The 26,731-nt window shown below is 41.6% G+C and overlaps 1 protein-coding gene across 1 annotated transcript in view; it reads right to left on the bottom strand.

Annotated features, from left to right (window-relative positions):
* Positions 1-26,731, bottom strand: part of unc13a (unc-13 homolog A (C. elegans)) — a 47,038-nt gene that overhangs the window by 4,410 nt on the left and 15,897 nt on the right. Inside the window, exons 12-39 of the mRNA XM_068725968.1 lie at positions 26,566-26,612; positions 26,308-26,386; positions 24,386-24,460; positions 24,060-24,279; positions 22,580-22,807; positions 22,150-22,291; positions 21,491-21,660; positions 21,223-21,338; positions 20,110-20,273; positions 19,846-19,999; positions 19,531-19,599; positions 19,094-19,183; positions 18,629-18,763; positions 17,174-17,307; positions 16,914-16,999; positions 15,812-15,938; positions 15,599-15,695; positions 14,679-14,822; positions 14,487-14,564; positions 14,220-14,297; positions 13,361-13,449; positions 13,105-13,251; positions 12,434-12,557; positions 8,265-8,294; positions 6,789-6,845; positions 6,560-6,640; positions 4,999-5,146; positions 323-415 (exon numbers count right to left, since the gene is read on the bottom strand). Coding sequence (XP_068582069.1) covers positions 323-415; positions 4,999-5,146; positions 6,560-6,640; positions 6,789-6,845; positions 8,265-8,294; positions 12,434-12,557; positions 13,105-13,251; positions 13,361-13,449; positions 14,220-14,297; positions 14,487-14,564; positions 14,679-14,822; positions 15,599-15,695; positions 15,812-15,938; positions 16,914-16,999; positions 17,174-17,307; positions 18,629-18,763; positions 19,094-19,183; positions 19,531-19,599; positions 19,846-19,999; positions 20,110-20,273; positions 21,223-21,338; positions 21,491-21,660; positions 22,150-22,291; positions 22,580-22,807; positions 24,060-24,279; positions 24,386-24,460; positions 26,308-26,386; positions 26,566-26,612 — 3,202 coding nt within the window. The remainder of the gene's footprint in view (positions 1-322; positions 416-4,998; positions 5,147-6,559; positions 6,641-6,788; positions 6,846-8,264; positions 8,295-12,433; positions 12,558-13,104; positions 13,252-13,360; positions 13,450-14,219; positions 14,298-14,486; positions 14,565-14,678; positions 14,823-15,598; positions 15,696-15,811; positions 15,939-16,913; positions 17,000-17,173; positions 17,308-18,628; positions 18,764-19,093; positions 19,184-19,530; positions 19,600-19,845; positions 20,000-20,109; positions 20,274-21,222; positions 21,339-21,490; positions 21,661-22,149; positions 22,292-22,579; positions 22,808-24,059; positions 24,280-24,385; positions 24,461-26,307; positions 26,387-26,565; positions 26,613-26,731) is intronic.

Genomic DNA, 26,731 nt, shown 5'->3' with positions numbered 1-26,731 from the left:
AACCTACTGTATGCTATGACTTTCTCATTTCTTTTCAACACACTAGACTATGTTTTTTTTCGACCTACTATATATTATGACTTTTTAATAATTTTTTTGACATACTGTACTATGACATTTTAAAGACATTTTATAACATACTATACTGTCATTTTTATCACATTCTATAATACGGCATTTTTATGGCATATTATACTATGACTTTTTTGGAGACATTTTCATGACATACTATACTACAACATTTTTACAACTATTTTATGAGATTTTTTATGAATGACGTAGTTGATTTAAATGGCATAGTCCAGTACAGATTTTCCTTTACCTTTCACTGTGACCTTGTGCTCTCCGGTGTTGGGATGAGTGAAAATCTCCACATGGATGGACACCTCTCCCACGGCATCGTCCACACCAGAGCCTGAGAGGACCGGCAGAGAGAGGGCATCGTTAATTCCTTTAAACGTGGAAACACAGACTCTTGGTGCTCCTATCACAGACCAAACACTCACACAAACCACTGTGCCCAAATTGTCCTCCTCATTTTGAAAGGCTACAGACCAATTCCATTTCAAATTTGTAAAGAGAACATTGAAATGGATTTGACTGTAACCTTTTGGATATTACACAGAATATTGACAGGTCCATATACTAAAGCATTCACTGTGTAACAGGAGGGCTTACAATAAGGCATAGTGATCTGCTTGTGCATATGTTGTGGTCTGGAAGTGGACAATCAGACAGAGCTGCTATGAGTGGGCATACATTTTGAATATAGGTAGTAATACCATTCTCTGTAATGCAGGACAACTATAGTACATCAAATCATGGAAACATTTGTACTGATCCTAAAAGCTGTATTATTTTCTCCAGTAAGACATTCTGTCTAACGATTCAACAATTGAGAGGTAATAATTTGGATTCAGTGAGGATAGTAATTAGTGCCCACTCATAGATGCAAGTTGTCTGTTAGGATGCAGGGTGGTTAGTAAGAGGCTGAGAAGAAGACAGGAGAGAAGGTCAACTGAAAGTGTGGTACCCCCCGACATAGATCGGGTCAGGACATGCTCAGATGGATCTAGACAGGTGGACACACCCATTCCTTGGTAAAGACTTTTACCCAAGCATGGCAAGAGGAGGGACAAGAAAGGGAAAGGACTTTACGGAGGGAGAGAAGCAGCTCAGCCTCTCTGATCTGTTGGTGAAGGACGGCACTACTGATACCCAACCCTCTCAATAAAGCTGTGTGAAGACAGTCTGAAGGACTCAAATTCAAGTCAAGTTCCACATCCATACTTCTCAAACGCCATTAAACTAATGCTGTCATTACGTGTCTCCACAGTGTAGTTTCTATCTACCCTATACATTGGACATTATTGCATGTCTGCGAGACCTCAAAGTGAAATTTAAGCAAGAATAGTTGAATGCAGTACTGGTTGTAAAGCCCTTTGATGCAAATATGTGATTTGTGATTTTTGGCTATATAAGTATAATCCAATGACAGTTCTCAAATTGTACTTATAATCTTGTTAATTTAACTAGGATAGCAAATGATTAACACAAATTTGTTTTGGTTCAATGTAACTTCTAGCTGTAAGACTGTTTTAGAGTACAGAAGACAGTGATGACTCCACTCAGACTCCAACTCTTTTGTCTGGGAGGGAGATGATGGACAGATCTGTCCTCAGTGCCTGTGTGTGTTGTTTTGTGCTGCATGTGAACAAGTGGTTGAGATCCACATACAACTCCAGAAGGATACGGCGACAGATGGACATCAATTTTCAGTGTTTTAATTAATGTCTTCACTTTGTCAACGGTAGCTTTGTGGCGACGACCAGCAGCCTGTTTGTGTTTTCAACCAGCCGCCCACGAAACAAGGTGTCTGTGGGAGTTAGACGGCAGAGTGTTCCTGGCATGCAGCTCTCCAGGGAGCATTATGGGATTGTTGGTCTCGCTGCCAACAGGACCAAAGAGAGCAGCAGTCATCCATCTGGCCCGGTCTACTCTATGGAGGACTTCCATAAAAGATGAGAAACAAACTTTGCTGGCTGGGAGGCAGGAAGATTTTGCCAAGAAAACGCAGGCTTTTCTTCTTCAATAGGTGCACATTTTTCTACCATATTGAAAATTGTATCCAGAAGAGACGATAAATCTCAAACTTGTACTAAGAATAGCGTCGAAACATCTTGACCTTTCATTATTTCTATTACAAAAAATGCAGCTCATAGCCTGCAGGTAGCACAGTCATCACTGATCAGCAGCATTCGAGTTAATAAGAAAAAAGTCTACTGAGCCTCGATCAGTCATCCTGCTCTAATCATCTACTCTGGTTGGAAATTGTTTTTTTTCCAGTGAAAGCCGCTCGCTTGGCAGGAAGCTAATTTGCATCCTTGTTACAGTCAAGAGCATCCAGCAGCTGGCGGGCAGGCTGAAGACGCACTACTTTGTTTTCTTTACCTCCACGGGACTGTGATAATGAATACCTAACTGGAAAATGTAACCACTAACGATGAAATATTTAACTTTGAAAACCATCTGTCTAAATGTGTGTGGTGTCTTTGGTATTTCCAGAAGGAAAGTTATGCAATAATAAGAAAAAAATGTAAAGATTCTTTTATGGATCACAAATTCAAATAGAAAATCTAATCGTCAAAATAAGAGCCGACTTATTTAAATTCATAACTTTTGAATCTAAAAAGTCAACAAAAAAAATCAAGTAGCTCATTTTGAACTGGTAAAATTGAGAAGTCGCAATGAAATAGACTTCAGTCCAATCAGGTTATGCTCTGTCAGTCATGTGATCAAAGATAGAGGAGCTCAGATATGTCACTGAAAACCCTTGAATGACTTGAATTTGTGAACCCATAAAAATAAAGGAAAGTTTTTGAAATTGCAAAACATGAAATCACCTACTGGAAATTTAAGATTTTAAGTATTTGCTTTCGTGCTTATACTGCTTCTATACGTTTCTCCTTGGCTTCTGTCCAACACAACTTGGTATGCAATATCTTTTTTCTAAGTCTCTTACTGGAGCCTTTACCACTTTATATACACCACTGATGTTCATCAAGAGGACTGTCAGTGTGCTGGAGCTTGTGCAGCGTCAAATGAAGTCATCCTGTGTAAGTGCTTGTGAGCAGGAGTCACATCTTTGGATGCTAATCTAGAGTGACAGAAATCAGACCACCTGACCTGAGGGACTGTTTCTGATTGGCTCAATCTGTGGAGGGGGGAGGGGGGGGGGGGGGGGGGTTAGCACCCTCTCTCATCACTGCTGTAGGGCGAGGCGCGCTGCACGTGGGAGCTATGCGTGTGTTTGAATGTGTTTATGTGTGATGATAGAGCAGGCGAGGACAGGGAGCCCTCCCAGACAAAACTGAACAGCCATCATCGCTCTACATAATCTAGTCTTCTTCTTCTTCTTCTTCTTCTTCTCCTTCTTCTTCTTCTTCAGCGTCTTTAACTTCAAACACAGTGGCGGGGGTTGTGACGTCGGGGGGGGGCGGAAAGGATTTCCTCTCCATCTTCCTCGCCGGAGACAGACAATACACTGTGCTTCTGCTTCAACAACCTTAAAGACAGTCTCACTCAGTCACATTGGTTCTGCTCAGTCACTCGCTCTTCCTCTCTCACACACACACACACACACACACACACACACACACACACACACACACACACACACACACACACACACACACACACACACACGCTTGCTTGGCCCTCTCTGGGTGACATCATGCTGGATCAGGATTCCTCCACACTTTAATGCATTTCTATTCTTTTTGTCTGATGTCAGCACATCATGCTTTAGTGTCTGCTCATACATACAGTCCATGGCGTATGTATTCAGTGCAGTTCCGTACATACAGACATCAGTGTGTACATTACATGCATGAATGCATAAAGTCTATGTTCTTATAGTTGCGGTGGGCATGTATGCGTATGTGTGTGCAAAAAGGCAGAGATAGAAAAAGATGTTCAATCTGTGCATTGCATTTGTTTGTTGGGATGAGTTTGAGCAGGCAGGGGGGTTTTGGGATGCACATGGGGTGGGGTGGAGGGTGGAGGGAGTTGGGCTTTGGTCTGGAGGCTTTCCGGTAGTCCTGGATGTCTCAGGCCCTGAGCCTGAATGCCACATACCCTTGTCTGGGTAAACATCCTCACTAGTGGTGAACCTCACCCCCTTCCCGCCGAACACTGGCCCACAGACGGGGCAGAAGGAGGGGGTAGACAGAGAAAGAAGAAACACGTAGAAATATGAGGTTTACAGAGTAGAAACACAGACCAACATTTATAAGTCTAAAGATGGGAGAGATCCTGATAGACACATTGTTATTTTAATCAAATCAGCTCGTTGTAATTCTTCAGATCTTCTGTGAAATCCTGCAACATTGTCAAATCACACACAGATCTTCTGCTGCAAACCGGACCTAGGTATGCTGCAAAAACAACATGGCATTTTTGCTAATTAATTCTAAACGATCATGGCATTTCTACCAGCGGCGCCCAGGGACAGCGTGTCAGCCATCAGCGCTTCCACAAAGACGATGGCTGTTATGAAGCCATCTGACGGTAGGATGGAGGCTGAGCAACAGAATCAAAGAGCGAGAGAAAAGAGGGGGCGGGCATTTCTTTTTTTCATTGCAAATAGCTGTCAGATCATGTAAAGAAAAGTCTGCGTGTTTCTCAAGGCTGGCTTCCAGGAGACTCCGAATTTCAGAGCAGAGAGAAAATATTGTGCAGCTACAGCCTCGACTTCATGCTCTACAAAGCACGTGAGATATTTTCAGGATATAGAGTTCAACGTTTGGGAAACCCTAACATCAACAGAGGAGTGGGAGACACCGAGTAGGGTGGCTCCTCTGAGAGGGGAGGGTAGAAACAGAGATATGCTGATCTCAATAACAGAATTAAGTAGCATTAGACATTAACTTCACACTTGGGAAATGAAAATACTGGAAATAAAGAGACTCAAAGATCTCCCAAAGACAATTATTTTACCTTGTGCATTCTGTGACTGGACAAAAGTGCGAATGAGTTTGTCTGTCGCCTGCGTGTAGAGGGACAGGGCGTAGTGGAGAGACAGGAGGTCAGGACTCTTCTCCAGGAAAGTCTTCTTCAGACCAACACCACCAGCATGGAAATATTGCTAACGCACACAAAGACAGGCAGACAAAGTAGAAGACAGCTGTTAACTCATCGCTGCAAAAGATTCTTTAAGAAGAGAAGGCACTTTACTTCTTCAACTGAGAAAAAGGATTCAAAATGTTTACACAAGAATTTAGAGCTGCAACGATTAATCTATTGATAATAATAAAAAATAATAATATTAACCTATAGCACTTTTATGAAAAGATTTGGCAAGCCTAATCTACTCAGGTAGTTTGTTCCAAAGTACAGTTGGTTATTCTGTTAGTGGATTGACAGGAAATGATTCAAAAACTATTTTGATAGTTGATTAATCCTTATTGTTCAAGCAAAAATGCTCACGCTAATGGATCTAGGCTCTACAGTGTGAGAATAAGCTCCTTTTTATTGTATTATGTTATAGCAAAATTACAAGACTTAGGTTTGTTGGTCAAAACAAGACATTTTCTAGGCTCAATGAAATTGTGATGGGCATTTTTTTCTCATGTTTTATAGCCAAATGATACATTAAAAAAAAGTTGTGGAATACTTGTTAGTTGCAGCCTTAATTAAAAACGTTAATCCTGCTTGCAAACTTTAACAGTGATGATGGTTTCTGTCTCTGTAGAACGAGTTGCTACAAATTGTGGATCCACCACCAACAGCTTGCATTAATTAAATATGTACATAATCTCTGGCATGTCACAGGGCCTCTCTCCAGCTCTACATCCTCCGAATCATTTCTGTGCCCTTGCTCTACGGATGTTCGAGTTATCTTATAAAAGAGATGCTTTTGGAATTAAATGTCCATATTAAATATGTCTTATTTCTCTTTAATTAACCATCTCAAAATGGTTAAAATCCAGTGTAGCTTAATAAGTGTTAATTATAGAAAATGTTCTTTCTTTACCTACTTTAAAAAAAAAAAAAAAGTATTACGTCCCAGTTCAATCTCTGAGTTTTAAGCCTGTCTGGTACATTTTTTTCCACAGGTGAAAACAGCTCCAGAAAGGGAACATGCTCTCACCTGGAGGTCTGGTTTCCATGGTCACCACTGATTTTATTTGCATCTAATTGAAACAGCCATACTGCCCATACAGGGATTTGGTCCCTGTATGTTTTTTGTTGTTGTTAAAGGTCTTTGCCTAGTACATCACTCACATGCACATATAGTTATCGTACAAACATGTGTCTAAATTAAGTTTTCTGTAACTTAAACAAATAAATCACAGAGCTGTAAAGCCAAAAAAGGGAAAGCTCAAAGTCTTAAAGGTTGGACTATTATACACCACATCCTTGGAGAAAACCTCAAATGCAAATATGAATTTTAAAACCAATGTGTTTACTGTAATTTCCACTAGCCAAACCTGTTTATGGTGAAACATTTAAGGTGGCTCCAGACAGTGACAGACATACATATAGCAAAGTGTTTTACCTTGATGGTGTCCAGGGCCAGCTCTATCACAGCACACTGCTTAGGGCTGAGCGCTTTGGCCTCCTCCCGAACCATGTGCTCCTGAAGACGACAACAATAGAAGCACAGACCAAAATGACGCACGCCTGTCTATTCATATCATCTGTCTCGTTTTTCTAGGCAATTAAGAGTCTTGATCTGACGCACTGGTGTCGGGCCCAGAGCATAACGGTGTAAAAACATACTGTACCTTCAGCTTGGACAGCTGTCCCAGCTCCTTGGCAGCATTAAAGATGAGCTGAGTGCCCTGGAAAAGACAGCAGGACAGATGGAGGAAAGGTAGAGAGGAGTATTGTTATTATCAGGACAATGCAGGGCAGCAGTAAACGGCTTAGTGTCACACAGAGGACACACACATTCACAAACAGTCACTCTAAGCCGCTTTACAGATATCAAGGTGCTTTTTACCTTCAAGTGCTGTTATCACACTTATCTGTGTTTTATTCATTCCAGAACATTACACTCCGCTGCACAAATCCACACACACACACACACACACACACACACACACACACACACACACACACAGAGACATGTCAGTACAAAGAGAAGGGAAAGTGGCTCAGCTCGTAGTTAGGGTAAGAAAGAAGACACACTCGTGCATTCATGTACACACAAGTGCACACACACACAAGTGCACACACACACACGTGCATACACATACGTGTGCACACACATGTGCACACACACACACACATACACACACACACACACACGTAGCAGCTATGCAGTTGCACTGTGGGGTACGCAGGTATTTACTGGATGTCCAGCCTAATGCAATACTCTGGTGCGCAAATATATCACTAAGTGCTACTGACTGCACTTTTAATCCTATCTTTGGTTACAGCCTTAGGCATAAAAAAAGCTCTTGTTATATACTGACTGTATGGGGCTAGAGAGTAGAAATATTCTTACAAGCAACAGCACAATGTTAGAAACAAAACGTTATAGATTAATTCAAATATAAAAATTAAGCTAGTGTGCACTGTTGAAACTGTGATGTGTCACATTTAAACTGTATTTACTGTATTTCAGGCAAACAAAGCCTGACAGGGTCATGTGAGAGAAATCCAGCCACCCGCCACTGCTACACTATGTTAAACCTACAGAAAATAAGGTAGATAGTTGGGCCTTTTATTTCATGGGGCTGCTGCGATGAAAACAATTATGTTATGCCAAATATTCTCACCCTACGAGCACATTTTTGCGGCTAAAATGCACCATAAGCTGCAGGTCAAAGTGCCAAACTTCACTTCCAGAATGAGGCTCGGGAAGCTCGGCCGCTATGACTTGCAATGCAACTTGCAGCTGAACCCCGGCATATTTTTTCTTCTTCTGTGTTGCAGAAATGAACAAAACAGCTTATCGTTTAAGTGACGATTGACCTCCTTGACTGGCGGTTTGTGGTGCGTTTGAGCCGCAAATGTCTGCATGTAGATTTGAGTGTATGACCTGCGGTTTGGCTGGGAGTGCAGGCAGCTACTGCTACAGCATTTCTCACAGCATATAAACAGCACTATAGAGGAACGTTGTGCAAAAACAAAAGTGAAAAATCAATATTTCCACTGCTTTGTTTGACTGGCGAGCTGAGGGAGATAGACGGAGACACGTAGAGAAGACAAGGAGAGAGACAAGACACATTGATCTAAAGGGGTTTAGTCCTTACATCACTGTGAGAAGCATTCTTCAGTCTCCCCTGGAAAGAGAGCATGTGGTTAATACTTCAAGCAGTGGCCAGTCCCTGCAGTCTGACTTCACTCTCATTGGCTACATGAGAATAAGCCTTTTAAGTGCAAACGTGCAAAATGTTGAAAGAAAAGAAAGAAATGAGCATACTCGTCACTGCTGTAGATGTCCCCTCCTTTCAGTTAGCTAATAAGCTTTGCCTCCAAACCAACAAAATCAGACAACAGATTGCCGGTTGGCAGAACAAGAACAGCATACATGCTGACAGGAGTAAATGCATGCTGATAAAACAGAACATTTTGTCCACATTTATTTGCCTTCTTATGCAGATTTAGATGAGAAGATATCTGTGCTAGCACAGAGCTAGAGCAGGGAGATGATTAGCTTGTATTAGCATACAGACAGGAAACAAGGGGAAACAGCTAGCTTGGCTTTATCCACTCCATCTCTCAGCTCACAAATACACACATTATGTCTTGTTTGTTTGATCCTTACACAAACGGAGTGTAAAAGTGACAGGATGTGATTTTACGTGTGACGCAACCGTGTCAAGGCTCTATTTAGGCACTGTGCCCGGCTGCTGCCGCCAAGAAATAGTTAGTGGGCGTAACTCTCAATCCACAATAGTTGATTTAAACGTTCGGGTTTGTGTAGAGAAAAAACGAATCAGATATAACATGTTAATTGGTGAGCATTTAGAGGTGCTGGTAGTTGGATTTTTGAACTGGGGAAAGCCCGGCTAGCTGTTTCCCCTCCACCACTCGTCTTTAAATTAAGCTAACTAACTCCTGGCGCTCGCTCCATACTGAAAGCACAGATATGATAATCTCAAACTTAAAAACTTGAAGTTAAAAAAGATTTAAACTCAAACAATCTTCGTATCTAACTTTTGACAAGAAAGCAAATAAGTGTAGTTCCCAAAAAGTCAAACTATCCCTTTAAAAGTAGATCAGATACAACTCAGAATATTCAAGGTCAGATTTCATTCATTCAACTGTTGCACTCAGTGGTGAAATGTGCATTTACTCAATAATCCTACAACAGTTTAAATGACAGGTAGTACAATTGGCGATTGAACCTTTAGCCCAATAATGAAAGTATTGCAATATTTATATATTTGCAGTATTAAAAACTAGGTAGTTCATTTTTTCTCCACTGTATAGACACAAAAATGTAACTATGCACACAATTCTGAAAAATGTAAGCTCATGTATCAACATAAAGTCTCCAGATTTTTGAACTCAAAGCACAATTGCATTGTTCTCACACAATTAGAAATTCTGAATCAATCAGAAGTACAGCATTATTTACGGGAATGCCACCACAGACACCCGGTTTGTAATACTGAAAATATATAAAAATTCTAATATTGCAATACTTTCATCAGTATGCGGTAAAACGATTATGTTATCTCCTTCCGCAATGGATATTGACTTTAACAGCATTTTATTATTTATTTAAATGAAAATCTTTGAGATTACTACTTCTAATTTTGAGGTACCATATGATCATTAATGAAATTTGTTGTGTAGCATAAATATTGTATATATTTATACCCAACAGTATATTAAATAATCAAAAAGTGCAATTTTTCTGCCAAATATGTACTTTTAGTTTTAGCCTTTGAGTACATTTTACTTATAATACTTATGTACTTTTACTTATGTACATTTTCAGAACAGGAATTTGACATATAATGGATTAGTTCCAAATTCCTTATTTATGGAGTTCTTTTTTTATACTGAAGTTAAGGAACTGAATACTTCCTTCACCACTGGTTACACTTGAAGGTTAACAATAAATAAGCGCTGCAGATCACGTTAACCAAGAAACACACATCAATTCTGTTCATTAGAAAACACATCACTTTCCTGTGCAGCACTGCATTATCAACTACACCCTGGAATAGACGAGTCAAAGACATTAAGAGTCAAACCGATAACGTCTCGTTAGAAACGTCGTTCTGTTCATCAAGACCAGTGACACGATACCAGCATCACAATCATCATGGTAACGACAGAACATAAAATCAAACCAGGACAGACCAACACGACAGGTCTGCAGAGACATACAGTACAGTGTTGTACAGTATACTGAGAGAAGACTGCAGTGTTGAAATAGATCAGATGCAAGCAACAAACCCACAGTGGGCGGTGGAGGGGGACACAGTTCAAACAGGTGGGAAAGGTGGGGACAGTGGAGGGAGGGAGAGGGGCGTGGGGTGGGGGTGGGGGAGGGTCAGGACACCAGATACCAAGCCACCGAGAGATCAGAGTCACCCCACCAGAGTCCCAGTATAAGGAAACAATGCATGAGAAGAAACAAGGCAACACCAGGCGCAAGAGAGGAGTACCACTTCCTGTTTGAGGAGAGTGTTCGGGAAGAAGAGACAGCAGAAGAGGGGGGCACTGATTGGTGGAGACTTTTGAAAGGGTTGTGGGACCTATCAGAACCAGTCAGGAATGCACCATGCTTCTGTCTTCTCGGAAGAGAGACAGTGTTGAAGGAGAGGAGAAGAAGAAGAAGAAGAAGAAGGTGAAGAGAGGAGAAGAGGACGGTCAAGAAGGAGAAAAGGAAAAAGAGAAGAAGAAGAAGAGAACAGAAAGAAGAGAAGAAAAAGAAGACAAAGAGGAAGGAGGAGGAGGAAAAGAAGAAGAAGAACAAGATCAAGAACAGGGAGAAGAAGAAGAGACAGATTGGGACAGATCTGAGAGGCTGTGAGAAGGGAGAGGGTGTGATGTGGGGTTAAAAACAGGGGAAGATCGCAGCCACATATAGCAAAGAACCAACCACCGTGGACGGACAGACAGACACACACGCAGGAGTGCTGTACTTACAATCATCTGTGGAGGGAGAGCAGTGGGAGCAGGATGTAATAGTAATCACAACAACAACCAGAGAGAAGGGTCAGTCAAGCTGCAAAGAGCCCCACATCAATAAAAAAAAAAAAACACAAGTTTGGGCCTGAGGGCTGGAAGGACGTGGACCAATTGTCATGTCTAAAGCCTGGACTATGTACAGGTAGAGAAGTGAGAGAGGCCAGTGGTTAAGTAACTTTACTCCTATGAAAATCCTTAGAATAGAGCAAATAAGTGTTTTAGCTTTTAACAGCAACTTCATATGCAAAAATAGTCATTCTAGAGATGATCATGTGGCATTTGCACACATTCAGAGCTCACTATCTTCTCCTGTTTTTGTTCCTCCCTCTTTTCCCTAATTGGATTAACTCAATTGGACAGCGGCTAACTGCAGACCGATGGCTACTGAGGCTGAACCAGTTGTGTTGATAACTGGCTAGCACAGAACATGGTAACCAGAGATTAATTATCACCTTATTAGAAGTGATATGAGGCTCTTTAGTTCATAACCAAACACAAATAAGAACACATATATCCAAAACAAAAGAAAACAAGAGGCTGCTTTCCAAAATGTATGATTCCTTTTTTTTTCTTTTTTTTTGGAAGTGGGCCAGATCCTTTGGGCAAATATTTTCTGCCACTTTGTTAAGAGTTACTCAGAAATCAGAAATCTCTCCAGATAATTGTTGGCTGACATACTGGAGAGCAGCCATGAGCTGGTGTAAGAATGATATGGTGCACTCCTTTTCTCTTTTCAGCTTTTTCTTTTTTCTTCTTAAAAGGGAAGGGTTTCATCTTGATTGTTTGGATGAATGAAGGCACTGGGGGCGATGCTAAATATAATGTGTGGATAGAATGCCATATAGAGATTGATCTTTTATAAGAGGGCCATCTTGAATCGCAACACACACACACACACACACACACACACACACACACACACACACAAAATGTCTGCTTTTGTAATGCTTTTTCCTTATTCTCCACCTCCTCCTCGTCCTCCTCCTCCTCGTTCTTTTGATGCCGCCTCAGCAGTTGGAGGCGTGTGTAAGTGTGTATCCGTGCATGTGTGTGTTACATGTATTGCCATGATCATCATAAGATCTTATATTCGTATATATCTCCGTAGCAACATCCACACTTGCATATATGTGTATAAAATCCCTTCTTGCGTGTGCAGCAGGCACAGTCAGCATCGAGTGCCCGCGTGTGCAGCTTAGCATCATTATTGTGTGTATTTGTACGGGCTGTACGCCTCTGAATGCGTGTTCGTACGTCTGTGCGCTCTCACCGTTTGGTCTGTGAGTGGCGGCAGAACGATGGTCTTCTCCATGGTGTTCATCACCAGCTTCCACAGCTCCTTCAACACACGTTTCAGCACGGTCTTCTCACAGATCTTAGCAAACAAAGTCAAGCTGGCAGGAGGTGGGGGAGACAGAAGACAGGAAGGAGTGATGATTAATAAGCAGCAGGAGGAGGCAAGCGCTTTCTTTCATGAAAAAAAAAGAAGATGATCAAGAACAAAGAAGAAAAAAAAAAAGGGTTGTATACCACCAAAAAGTCTTTTAACGAATTTCTTTTCTGCTTCTACTCACCTAGAGTCAGGCATGCTCATGGATGCCTTTTGAAGTCAATCTTATGTCTCGGTGAGCAGTTTCAGTGATAATATTAGTTTGGCACAATCCATAACATGACTATGGAATCAAGTACGAAGTTCTCTCAAAAGTAGCGAAACTACATACAAATAATAAACGTGTGTGTGTGGATTGCTGTTATAACTCCTCCTGGGCTGCAGCTTCACCGACATCTACACCTTCACCTAAACTATGATGACCATTCAACATACCTTCAAATTGCATTCAGAGACAAAAACAAGCATTTATGAGTTTCTAGGTGAAAAATAATGAAATGCCCTCAAAGCTGAACTATCCCTTTCAGAGGACTCCACTAAAATGGCCTCACTTGCTGTCCAGGAACTCCATGATGGGCTGCAGGACGTTGTCAGCATCCTGGGCAACGCTGCTGGCATTTCCCACATTTGAGGTTCCCTTCACCTGAGCCAAGATGTCTCCCATCTGCTTCACGTTCTCCTCTATGTGAGGCTGGAAACTACAGGGGAGAAGCAGAAGAGGCTTTTAACTGTCGGTCTGTCTGAATATACATCACATTAATGTGATCTTATGTATGAATGACTTTGTGTGTGTGAGTGGGTTTCTACCTGACAGAAAAGATCCTGCTGAGATCATCCATGACATTGTTGAGCTTAACCTGCAGGTCTTTCAGGATGTCGCTGGCCTCCACACACAGCTGAAGTACGTACATGGAAACACACAAACAGAAGTGGTTGGAGTGACTGGGCAGTGGGGTGTGCAGTAATGATGACATAGCACATTTGGATTAAAGCTGGGGATTGTGATCCCAATGTCGTTATAGTTATTTGAGAACATTTCGCCTTGTTTTCTTTGCAAATTTTAGCTAAATATCTGTGATATTTTCAGAGATGGAGAGAAACTGTGGCAAATAGTTTGTCCTTTTGCTAACTGTTAGGCTAAACTGTTGGATACAATTTTTTTGCTAATAGTTTAGCCTTCTCAAACCTTAGCCAGGAGCAGAAGGCAAAACTATAAGCAACATTTTCAATTAATCAATTTTGTCAGACACTCTTTTTGATAAGTCAGACTTCATTTTTTTTGGTTGCTTTGCAGTGTAAACAATGTTGTCAATGCTGGAATGGCACCATTGAATGAGGCACCAAAGGGACATACAAGCGCGTCTGTATTTGTAGAACAGCCAATAGGAAGGCCCTTTCTCTGAACTGACCTGTTATTGGCCAAAGTCTACCTTCACAAGCTAGATTTTCTTAAGCCAGAAAGAAGGGCCAAGGGTAGTAGGTATAGTTTTCTCCCCGACCATTTGAATCACAGTATGCTGAAAGGTTATGATGACATTTTTGCCCATTGACCCAAAAAATAAACTGCAAGTCCCAGCTTTAAGAAGATTGTACTAGGCAACTGTGACCAAATACTAACATACGCACAAAACGAGAGAGAGAGGACCAAGAAAAGAGAATCACTCACATCTTTTCCACCCATGGCTTCAAACATCTTCTCCAGCTGAACTCTGAGCTGCTGGATGTTGTTGATCAGGATGCAGGGCTGAGGATAGAAAGACAAATGGATCAGCCTTCTTATTGGTATGGGATTCAAAGAAACCTTTCTTACAGCAACCATGAATATACTCTAATGTATTTTTATTTATTTTTTTGCAGTTTTTTGATTAGAGTTGACAGAGCTGACTCCACTGTGAAAAATCCACACAGGTTCATCAAGTCTTAAGCCACTTACCACTTTCTCCATGGTGACATAGTTGGCAAACAACTTGGATATGATATCAGCATAGGAAAGAAGCACATTGCTGATGGTCTGGAGAGGGAAAAAAAAAAAAGAGCAGCAGATCATTAATCATCAGGCTGTAGTGAAAACTACTTTTAAAGATTTGGCAAGGTGTGATTTGACTGCAGACTGAACTGAATCTACCTTAGCAAACCGCTTCATGTAGTGTCCTACGATCTGCGGATCAGGACACTCGAGCTTCCTGATGATCTCAAAGCTCTGGTTGAGCTGGGAAAACACGTCCACCACCGAACAGGAGAACAGAGCATGCTCTGATGTGACCTGGAACTGCAGGGCAGAAAAGGTGTGCAAGGAGATTAAAAAGTGGGAAGAGGCGTAAGTGATTAGGGATGAGTAGGAGTAGCAGGTGAGAAGCGAGCAAGATGGGACCTCTGGGCACTGAAGATCATATAGACGGACCATTAGATGCTATTTTAAACTGAACCTTTGATATCTTTGCCCACATGTAGTGCCCCTCAGGCCCCCTACAGACAACCAGCCATACAGCCAGTTAGACAGCCATCCGGTGACAGTTGGGAGCTCCTGTCCGTCTTCATGTAATTGGCTGCTGGTTAGCACCTGGTCCCTAATTGGCTAGAGGTGAGTGTGTTTGTGCTCCTCTGGGGAGTCTGGGTAATGACGTGAAGACAGCTTTCCTCCAGTCAAAACTATGGAATAAGGCCATTAATTCACACTATCCTGCTGTCACAGAGTTGTCTCCCTCCTTAAGTACATGCACGGCTCAACCACGCTTCTTTGAACTTCCAAAGAGTACAACGAAGCACTTTGACTGAAACATCCTCTTAGCCCAAATACACTGTACGCCTTAATATCCACGTCTGTGCTGCCACGTCCATGCTTCTACTGTCGCCTTTGACGAATGCAGGAGAGAAGTGTGGGATGCAGAGCGGGAGGGAGGATAAAACTTTGGTCGATAACTTGGAGTGTGACAGAGGAAGTACAAAGGATGGATTACAGTAATTCTGCATGAACAACAACGGCGACTCAGCGCTTGCAGAGGAGTGGAAGGGAGATAAGGAGAAAAAGGAGCTGGAAATTTGTACCCCATCTTTTTTGTCTCTCTCCAAAGCACCGTGCAGAAAGTCCCGAGACACTTCCTCGTTTTCATCCAGCCACTGAATAACAAACGGTTCAAACCACCTATGGAGAGCAGGAAAATATATATACGTATCTACAAACTAGGAACCCAAAATAAGACAAGATGATAGCTTTCTATTGCTTTTTTCGGTCAAAGAGTCAAAAGAGTTGCTACTTACGCAGGATATTCAGGCACTCTGCTCTTAAAGAAGGGCAGGTCTTTGCAGTACTCGTTGTACAGCCACTTAACCTTGAAGTGCAGGTTCATGTAATCTGCACTCTTGCACAAGCGATTTTTTTCATGTTCTGAAAGAAAAAAATAAAGCGGACAAATGCAAGTTGAACAAAAAAGCAAATTTCTCTCCTGGCATTTCAGCTGTGTCTTCCTGCAATTTCAACAGATCTATTGTGCATTCAGTGGGGTTGACCCACAGTCAAGCACACATCTTCACGGACTTGATGAATACAATTAATGGTTTAATTACACGATCACGATCAAGACTGAGATTATTAGGAGAGGACACCAATCCCACCAATTTTATTATTAAGAAATCAAATATTGATCAAACCCAAACATTGTGTATGACCTTTCAGGCTTTGCATAATTGACCAACTTTTCCAAAAGTTTGATCAAAACTAGAGATACACCGATACTGATATTGGACATTGGTCAAATACTGACTCAAATAGCTGGATTTATATTTATGTACATATTTGTCATACTTTACTTTACACAGTTAGGACACCATGTTTAAGTCAAGTCTGATGGTGCCAGTCACTTCCACAGAGCGAGGCATACAGTTTATTAATTCAAATCTGGTATCGGATCGGTTCTCCGTATCGGCCAATATCCAAAGCCCAGGTATTGGTTTCAGGACTAAAAGAGTCAGATCGCTACACCTCTAATCAGAAAAAAACCCTGGTATGAGGGCAGTAGCATTTTGAGTACCAGGAACCTTTAACTAAATCAGATATATCCGTCAAAAATGTGTTGGCTGTTTGCTTGGGCTAAAACAAAAGTCCTCCATATCTCACGTTTGTGTGTAAAGTTTAACAAATAATGAGCACCATTAAGGCCATCAGCTGTATCTCCTGATCCATTTGACCGATTTCCACTCATGCTAAGTCTTCCAATACTTTCAGCTGGTGTGGCTAACCACATATTGGAATGTACATTTACTTAAAATCGCGGCTAGCGGCCTCATTTATCTAACGAGTCTTCAGTGCTTTGACAAGTCTCGGTCAGTTCGGAGGCTCAGTGTGTCATTGACTTGCACTCACCCTCCATTGCATACTTCATATCCTGAGCAAATAGGTTCCACATCACTTCAGCGCTGATTTTACCCACGTTGAGCTCCTGGGGAAATCTTGATGGAGGAGAGAAGGAGAAAGGCTTACTGTATTTGCACTTAGCGAGGGAAGCTATATGAAATTAAGAGAGCAGATGAGAGCCGAAAAAAACAACAAAAAAAAAAAACTGTGGGGAAGAGATGGGGAAGGAAATGTGATCAAATACATAGAAGAGGAGTAAAGAGACTCACTGGTTTAGGCAGGGAGTGTAGGAGTTCTTGTCCTCCTCGATAATGGAGACGATAAGTGTGATGAGTTTGGACCAAAAATCCAGATTCTTGATGCAGGGTCCCTGCTCCTCCGGAGGCACGACGCCCTGTTTGGCCTGGAAAACACAACTAGAGTCACAAAAAAAAAAACTACATATACTCTTTGGGTTGATATTAGCCTGCTGATCATTCTGGTCAGTATGTGATGGGAGGATCTGCATCTCTGGCAACAACTGCCAACCTGCAGAGTCTGTAAACAATTGTATTCTGCTCAATCACTAAGATTGTAAAGCCTGTTAAAAACAATTTTCTTATCATCATTAAACAAATTTTAGGCCATACTGAACACACCAAACCTCTTCACACATGCTGGATAAGACATCCAAAAGGCCAATCCTCCAAAAAGTAGTGTAGTTACTTAATTGTTATCACTCTTAATATACATTTTACTAATGTTATTTTTTATTGTCTGAGACTGAGAGACTTTTTTGGGGGGGAATCTTGACGGTGTTGTTATTTTGTCTTGCTGTTCAAACAGCTTTAAACAGACTGTCTGGATGACTTCTTTGAGAAAAAAAAAAAAAAAAACTAAGCCTGAGCACCGCAGGGGGTGAAGAGTGAAGAATGACCTTGCAGAGATTTCAACAAAATACAGCAACGTCCCTCAGGATATAATGTTTTATTCAAAGGGAAAAATGCTTATTTGAAATTCACGAGGGAGTCTGAATGGAGTTGCCGCTTTAATGAGGACTTAAAGCAAGTTCTAGAAATCCCTGTTGAAATCCGATGCAGGAGTGATGGATGGGAGAGCCTGGCCTACCTCCACTAAGAGGATGACGGAGACTCACCACACACAGACGCACTGAGCCAAATACAGACATCAAGCAAAGGAGTTATAATATTCAAAAATCATTTTCAGGAACATTTTTAGCCAAGCGGTGTGATTAGTCCAAGAAGCCTCTCTTTGTAACAGTTATTTATGAAGAAAACTGCAGGCCAAGATTTAAATGATTAATAAGGCCAACTCTTTCAGTCAGTCTGGAGTCAGGCAGTGATTTGTCCTGCTTGTTTCTTCTGAGAGAGGAAACCAAATCACAGCCAAAGAAAAAGAAAAGTACATCAATCATTGGACATCTACAACAAAAAACATCAAAGTCTGATACCGACGCATCCTATACAACCTTTTCTGAAGACTAGCCCAGTATTTTTGTTGTGTAAGTAAACCTACATTGGAAATTTATTTTCAAAAGACACTGTATACGTGAAATGAGTCAAAACTGTACGTTTCCTGTGAACACAGAAGAATATTTAAAAAACTACTAAATACTAAATTACGTTCAGGTCAATAAAGCAAATTGAAATGTGAACATTTCGAGAGGGGGGAAAGAGAGACAGATAGATAAGAATACAGATATTTAATAAACTGCTGCTTCTTACCGGGTCTGTCTGATACTCGCGGCTGTACAGCTCATGACAGTTATTAAAGATGTACTCGTAGGTGGAGTTGAGGCAGGCTTTGACACAGTCCTTCACCACTTGACTGGCTCTGGGCGGAGACTGAAGCTCTTGGACCTGAAGAACAAAGTTAAAGTAGGCAAGTGAACTTCAATTAATTCACCAAATTATGGAATGTCAGACTTGTCCTCATGCTCATCTCGATTGCAAAGACAAATAAAAAACTATTTTTCTCAAAAAATCTAATTCTACAGTAGAAATTGCAAGATGAACACCAAATAAATGATATTATAATATAATACAATATATTGACTTGTGCTTTTCAAATCAGAGTAAAGAGGAAACTGTTGATGAACTTCATTACATCCTACATGTCTGATGGGTAGGTGAGGTGCAGAAGATACAGAAGATCAAAAAGGCTTTGACAGACAAAAGAAGGGACGGTACCTTCATTCTGAAGAAGGTGATACTGGTGAGGAGGTCCACTGTGGACTTGAGGTCCTGCAGCCTCTCTGGACTGCTGGCAGGGAAGTTGTTCTGCAGTCAGACGAAGAAAAAAACGAAATAGAGTGAGGCACAACACATGACTTCGTATCCATCCTTGTCCCCTGTGTGTTTGTGTGATCCAGCATAGGAAACACTTGTTACCGTGTGGGTGTGCAGTGTTTCCTGAATGTGTCTGTGCATGTTTTAGAGGAGCTGTCAGTCTCATTAACACATCCGCCTGCTTTGTCTCACTGCTTCTCTCAAAGAGGAAAGGAGAAGTACAGTAGAGAAAAAGAGGGGAGGTGGGGATGATGTTCTCCCATGCAGCCTGACTATCCGTTGTCATCTATTATATAAACGTTTCACAGATAATATATGAGGGCGAAGAGCAATCTTACTCGGTACATGGACAGGTCGATCCTCAGAGAGTTGTGAAGCTGGTCTAGAAGCTTGACAAATCGCTCTTTCTGTGGGAATTACAACACAGATGTGAACGTTAGACAAATAGCAGACACATCAAAAATAAGCACATAATTAAAAAAAAGAAATAGTGATTGCAAAATTTTTTTTCTTTTTTGTTTGAAAAGGAAAGACACATTTCAGTTTTATACTTTTATTTTTAAAGAAATGATGATATTGTCTTTTTTCTACAAGCCTCATTGTTGGATCTAATAAATATAACTGTTGCATTTAATGTTTCTGCCGTGACTCACCCCAAAGTTAGAAGCAGCAAAGCGGTCTGAGGCAGAGACGTTGTTAGTTGCCTGGGTGGTGTGAGCGTAGTAGGCATTGATGTTAGCCAGTAGGGTACTCATCACTGCAGGCACACCTGGGCACATGTACTTAGATGAAAGGCAGGCAAAGTGACTGCAAAAGAGGGAGAGACGCGTAAGCAAATACCGGATTAATGACTTGAAAACAAGCAGCAATGCACGCAAACACACAGCCTTCAATAAGGCTTTCAGACGGTCACATACGTCATGGCCTGGTAGATGGACTCCACTCCATAACGCATTGCAAACTCATCTACAATCTCCTGGGGAGTCTCCTCAAAGTAAACCTTCCATGCGTCATCCCCTTTGGCATCGGGGATCTTCACCACACCGTTGTTCTGGATATCTGTCACATAGTGGAAGAGGTTCTACACGGACGAAAATAGAAAAGAGTTAGAGGGAGGATTGAACGAGGTGTAAAGAAAAAAAGGAGAGCGAGAGAACGTACAGAAGAGAAGGCAAAGAAAGAAACAAAATCAGCATCCGCAAATCTTGTTGTAATCAAAGTTTCTAGATGTTTCATCGTACAAAAACAGAGCAGATTACAAGATCTGTTAGTCTTTAAATGGCTGTGCTCCACAACTAGCCATTAAACTACATTATGAGGCCAACACAAGGTGCTGTCTTGACTTCTGAGTCGGCTACGTGGTTTATGGCCACTTATGTGCAGCAATAACAGCGGACACTTGTCTGTTGAGCTTCAGCTAATATGCTCTGCTCAGTAATGGGCTGCTTAATGACTCCATACAAGGCTGTGATTGGTCTACAATCAATCAGCTGAGCCTTCTGTTTTATGGGTGCAAAGCAAACTTTGGAACGGATCTGAACATTCAGGTAAATGAGCCTGTTTGGCATGGCTCATAAGGATGACTTTGCACGGAGATGCACAGACAAAACACAGTTGTAGAAGAAGTACTATAAACCAATACATCCAAAAAAATATTCCAATTATTGTATTTAAATGCTCAATCTGCTATAAATGTGCAGTGTACGCATCTACATACAATGCAGAGAGTAGAGACTCAAAGGCATGGGCTGCAGAATGTTGCCTATGTTGTTATGCAGACCAACAGGGAATTTACCACTGCACACTGAAAAAGCACAAGTATGAGCTGTAAAATGTACCTGTTCTAAGTTAATGTAGTGATTTAAAAATTACAATATTCCTAAATATCTAGTGGTAAAGGTACAGAGTCTCAAAAAATGCACATATAAAACACCAGTACTTCAAAACAGCATTTAAGTAGAGCTCTTTATGTATTTCATAACTTTCTACTACCTTCAAACAGACAAAACGCACAACACACTGAAGCTTACTTCATGCAAACAGGTGTACTGAACGTGATAGGGGGCGACCGTCTCCTCTCCTTTGATCTCTACATTAATGTGCATGCGGATAGCTCCAGACACGGCGGATTTGTCTGTACGCTTGTCTGTGAAGAGCACAAGACATACAGCAACACAGTTACCGAGCTGAAAACATCGGATTCAGAGAAGTTAGGTCACTCATACAACTGCAAGGTGAAGTGAACTGCTCATGGCAGTAAGAAGCTGTGGTGTCAATACACGCGACTAGTCAACTGACCCAGATTGTACCAGACGTCCATCTCTCCGCTCAGAGTGCGGACCTCGATGATAGTTTGACCGAGGAAGTCGTCCGACTCCCGTTTGAACTTCTGCTTTACGCGGGACTTAATGTCGTCGTCCTCGTCCCACACTCGCACCTTGATGCGGTCTGAGGAGTTGTGGCATTCACTAAAACACACAGAGAGTACAGTAGTCACACTGACGGTTGGCCAAGAAGACCAGATGGATTACTATCAATGATTCATGATTGATTAAACATCAGAAGTGTAAGCAAATAAACACGTATGTTAAATTGAACAGAAAGCAGATAAAACATGTTTAACCGCAGCAGTTCGACAACTATAGCTGGAAGGATTCAAAACAACTCCTATGTGTGACTGATGCAAGAAAACACCAGCCACCACTTCAAATAAGTTTTAGCCAAAAACTAAATAGTTTCTGGAAAAACTAATATTTATACTGATTAAATAGAAGGACAAATGTCCTCCGACCTTTAAGCTTTTATGCATCTTGGGCTCTTAGAAACAATGATCAGGATTTTAATATATGACATCTTAAATAGCTGGAAAAAGAAAACAAACTACATAGTAACTAGTAATTATTTACAGGCCTAGCTCTTCCAAATGTCACATATGTTTCCAAGAGTTCCTGACTCACAAGTTAAACGTCTCCTCCCAGACCGGGTTGAGGTTGCCGTAGATGGTCTTGGTCCTCTTTTTTGTCTTTCCCACCTGGACGGTGACATAAGGATCACTGGACCCGGTTTTATCCTTGGCTTGTAGACCCTGGGCACACAACACTAGGAAGAAGAAAAAAAAGCTAGTCAGCCACTGTGTGAGTGAGTGTGTGTGTGTGTGTGTGTGTGTGTGTGTGCGTTTGGATGCAAACAGATGTCTGTTAAATCATCCAACCTTCTACTCTACTGCCCCACAAACGCCACCTGTGCTCTCTTCCTACAAACGCCAGCTTGCCTCTTTTTATAGACACAAACACCCGACGCGTGCTGTCCCTCCTGACTTTGATGTTGACAGTGTTGGCCAGCTCTGTTCAAAGCTACAGTACTGCACCAATTTGACTCCACTCTCACCTGTGATGCAGATCTTGGCCGACCATTTAGAGGTGCCATCGAGCACGCTCTGTTTGATCTGCTTCATGTGGGTGACGTGGGTGGACTTGGGGGCGGTGAACACCTCCTGAATGAGTTCGAAAATCTCTGGTTTGTTCCTCTCGCGGATCTTCATGCGGTCTTTAAGAACCATGATGATGTTCTGGGTTCGGTCCTCGGCGCCGTGTTTGGAGCTCTTCTCTGCGGCTCCTGGTTAGCGTGAAAATTAAGATGAGAAAGAAAAGAATTAGACTTGTATGATATATATATATATATATATATATATATATATATATAAATGTTATAAGTTGGCTTTTGAACAATAGAATAGCAGTAAATTGGAGGATACATTTCTACAAATTACAGGAAAATTTGAAACTGAGATTTCAATTTTGAATACAGAGCAGATAAGAAGACTGCGTAGGTGATGAAAAACTTGGCTGTATTTCATGAATGAGAGGCGGGCACACTTGCAGAGCTCTGAAATGCTGAGTAAAAGAGAGACAGGAATAAAAGGCGGATGACAACAAAAGACAAATGGCTTTTAATATCCTCTCAAGAAAGCAAGGAAAATAACAGGAGTAGTGAGAGAAGTGGGAGGACGGTGTGCTTGGCATTGACAAATAGAGATAAGAGGAAATAGATGGACTACAGAGTTTACTATCATTAATAACGGCAGCACTGTCAGCACAATAAGTCTGAAACATAAAGTCAGCAAACGGTTGTTCAGCTCCTGTCCATATTTCATGCTATATATGTTATCATCATTTCACACTGAACACCATGTGAAAACAATGCTGCATCAAAGCTTTAGCTCTTATTTATCCCAGAATATTATTGACTATGAAAAGCTCATCTTAGGCCAAGCTGTACATTTATAATAACACATTTAAAGGAAAATTTAAAGGGGACATATCATGCTAATTTTCAGGTTCTACTGTATTTGGGGTTTCTACTAGAGTATATTAAAATGCTTTAATGTTCAAAAAACACTTTATTTTTCTCATACTGTCCGTCTGAATATACCTGTAGTCACCCTCTGTCTGAAACGCTCCGTTTTAGTGTCTGTCTCTTTAAGGCACCCTCCCAAAAAAGACCAGTGTGCTCCGATTGGCTTTTATGAAAAATACACCGTACCGTTGCAAAAAGTAATACTCAGATGGGGGGGCGGTATATTTTAATGAGCCAGAAGCTAACAAAATCTGCCAAGCCGCAAGCTCACTGATTAACACTCAATATCTCATTCGTCTAATCCGTACAAAAAAAAGTTGTTTTTTTTACTGTTGGATGGTTCCAGCCTTTATGCTAAGCTAAGCTAACTGTCTCCAGGCTGTAGCCTTATATTTAACAGAGTCAAGTGTGTGTTTCTAACTTCATATTACGTCATCATATTTCAAATCCAGCTTCTTATCAATGCTTTATGGGCTAGAATAGAGGTAATGTCGTTTGACTTTTGGCTTACTTTGCAGACAATCAGCGTTGAGTAGATCTTGGCACTTCTCGTGGCATTTGACTCCACACTCGGTACAGCGCATGCCCTGGCGGGCAATACCCCACAGCAGTCCCTCACACTCGTAGCAGTAAGTGGGCGTGGTGGCTGTCCACACCTCAAAATTGTGTGGCGTGGTGCAGGAGATGGGATAAATGAGGGCCTGGAGGGTCTTCTTGTAGACATGGCTCTTCTACAAAAGGGACAGGAGAGAGAAGCGCAGGGTCAACAGAGTGTGCTAGAAGGACTTTTGACTTGACGTGAGGTACTTTGAATAAATATTATAAATGAGCACTGACCAGTTCCTCGTTATGCAGCGTGCTGGATGTCAGGGCAGAGGTGATGCCAGCCTTCCTGGAGTTCTGAACCAAGGACTGAGTGACAGGAAAGAGGAGGGGTCAGTTTCTCTCAGCTCCCACCTCAATATCTTATTTATTTTTCTCAAGACAAATCTCAGTGCAGCCTGTGAGGCAATGTGAATTATTACTCTCTGTCTGGCAATCTTCCCCTGAATAGTTATAGCAAACTGGAGGTGACAGCTGCAGAATTTAAAGTGCTTCCTCTTATAAGAGCGATTATACCTTCATAACCTAAGTGTTTTGAAAGCAAATGGTGTTGGTGTTACTCACCATAGCCTGTGGCAATGCAGTGATGGTGGGAGGAACAAGGGAGGGATTTCATATTAGAAAAAGACAAGACAGAGAGGGGGGAAATTTCCATAGAGAATTAAAAATGTTAAGGATGCATTTATTGCGCATGTATACTGTATTTATTGATTAAACAAGAATGGACATCCACAATAAAAACATGGGGGGGATGTGAAGGCAAAGTCACAGCTGCAACCAGACTTGAGTATTTGATATGTGAATGAAATAGCCTGCGATCGCCGCTCATTAAGCCAGGACCACACACCCTGTCCGATCAATTACCGGAATCGGTCTGACAAGTTGTGAGTGTGTTTGCGTGGCCGACAGCAAGAGACAGAGCGAGGTAGACAAACATCGGTGCACCTGCCTGTGACTGCCTGTCAGTGCGTAGTCACTGTGACTTTGAGACGGCAAGAAGTATTAATGAAGACAGCATCTGAGCTAATGGCTTGTGTGTGGTGACACTTGGACCTGGCGAGGTTAGGAAAACAGCACACTGAGCATTGCCCGGCAGACAGTTAATATAAAGAGACGAATTTCTATGCCACCCCATAATTTAGTGATATAATGTACTTAAGCACTGAATGAGTATTATTGGGTTTATCGTAATGACTTATGTGTATTATTAGTCTTTTGGAGAACCAAACCTATTGAGGTGTTAAATGGACTGCATGTATAGCGTTTTTCTAATCTTAGTGACCACTCAAAGCGCTTTGCAACACAAGTCCTCATTCTCCCAATGCCGAAAACCAAAACCACTCTCCTCTATCCGTTAAATATAAGGTTATAGCCTGCTGCCAGTTAGCTTAGCTTAGCACAAAGACTGGAAACAGGGGGAGACAGCTAGCCTGGCTCCATCTGAAGGTAATAAAATCCGCCTATCAGCAGATCTATAACTCACTAATTAGTATGTTGTATTTAATTAGTTTGAAAATCACTGAAAGTTGCAACAGGTTGGAAGCTGTTTCCAGACTTGCGGTTGCTCAATCAATCAATCTTCTAACTCTCAGTGAAAAGGCCTCCAAGGAATTTCCTGAAATGTTAAAACTATTTCTTTATGGTTTTCTTTCATTTGTCTTTCTGAAAAGCTGCATCATGATACCGTTTGTGTGTCTATCCCAGCCCGGTCTCCTAAAAATCCACACAACAAAACTGTAATGTCAATTACGTGTCGAGGGAATCATATTTTCTCCCGGTTTTGTTTTTGCATATCACAAATACGTAGGAAGGATGATGGGATGGATGGGTCAAACAAAACACCTCCGGCCTTGCCAGTGGGCCCTTAGCCCTGCAGATCGCCCTGTCAGGCTGTAACAGGAGGGAAATGTCTGGTCTGGTAGCAGATGAGGATGTGATGCAGTGGGGTAAGAGACAGTAAGGAAGAAAAGATGAAGGAAAAAAAAAATCAATGAGGTAAAGAGAATTAGATGAGAAAGGACTTCTGAGAATTAGATGGAAAACAGGAGCAGGTTTAATATATGAGAGCTCTCACTGCCGAGCTGAGTGGTAAATGGACTGGGGAGATGTGATACACTTAGTCAGGGGAATTTTAAGAGATTAGTGCAGAAACTCACCAGATCTCTGACGAGAGGCATAGCTTTCCTCTTCCTGAGGTCTGGCATACTGTCAATGCTATACAGAGCACCACCCATCCTGGAAAACATGCACAGAGCAGCATTCAACAGTTCAGCTACAGTTGCTAACAAGAACCTGGACACGGCAAATCAATTATACATAAATACATGCAGACATTAGGCCATCGGCTTGCCTTTACGGTTGGCGAGTTATAGATTTTCAATGACCTTAGTGGTAACAGTGTCATGGTTACTTACCCTGCTGATAAAAGCAGAGAGGCTATGCCAACACTTTCTCCTCGGGCCTGAGGAGAAAGAGAGAAATGAGATGAGGCAGAGAGGCAAGCATTAGAGCTGTGGCTGGAAAAATGGGAAGCATGCTGTAGTATATAGTGCTTGTAAACACTGAGAACAGCAAAATCAA

Source organism: Cebidichthys violaceus, unplaced genomic scaffold, assembly GCF_023349555.1.
Source record: "Cebidichthys violaceus isolate CVI_PGR_0920_01 unplaced genomic scaffold, fCebVio1.0.p SCAF_37, whole genome shotgun sequence".
NCBI classification, from domain to species: domain Eukaryota; kingdom Metazoa; phylum Chordata; class Actinopteri; order Perciformes; family Stichaeidae; genus Cebidichthys; species Cebidichthys violaceus.
The sequence above is the reverse complement of the archived record's forward strand: the minus strand, read 5'-3'. Positions and strand labels throughout refer to the sequence as shown.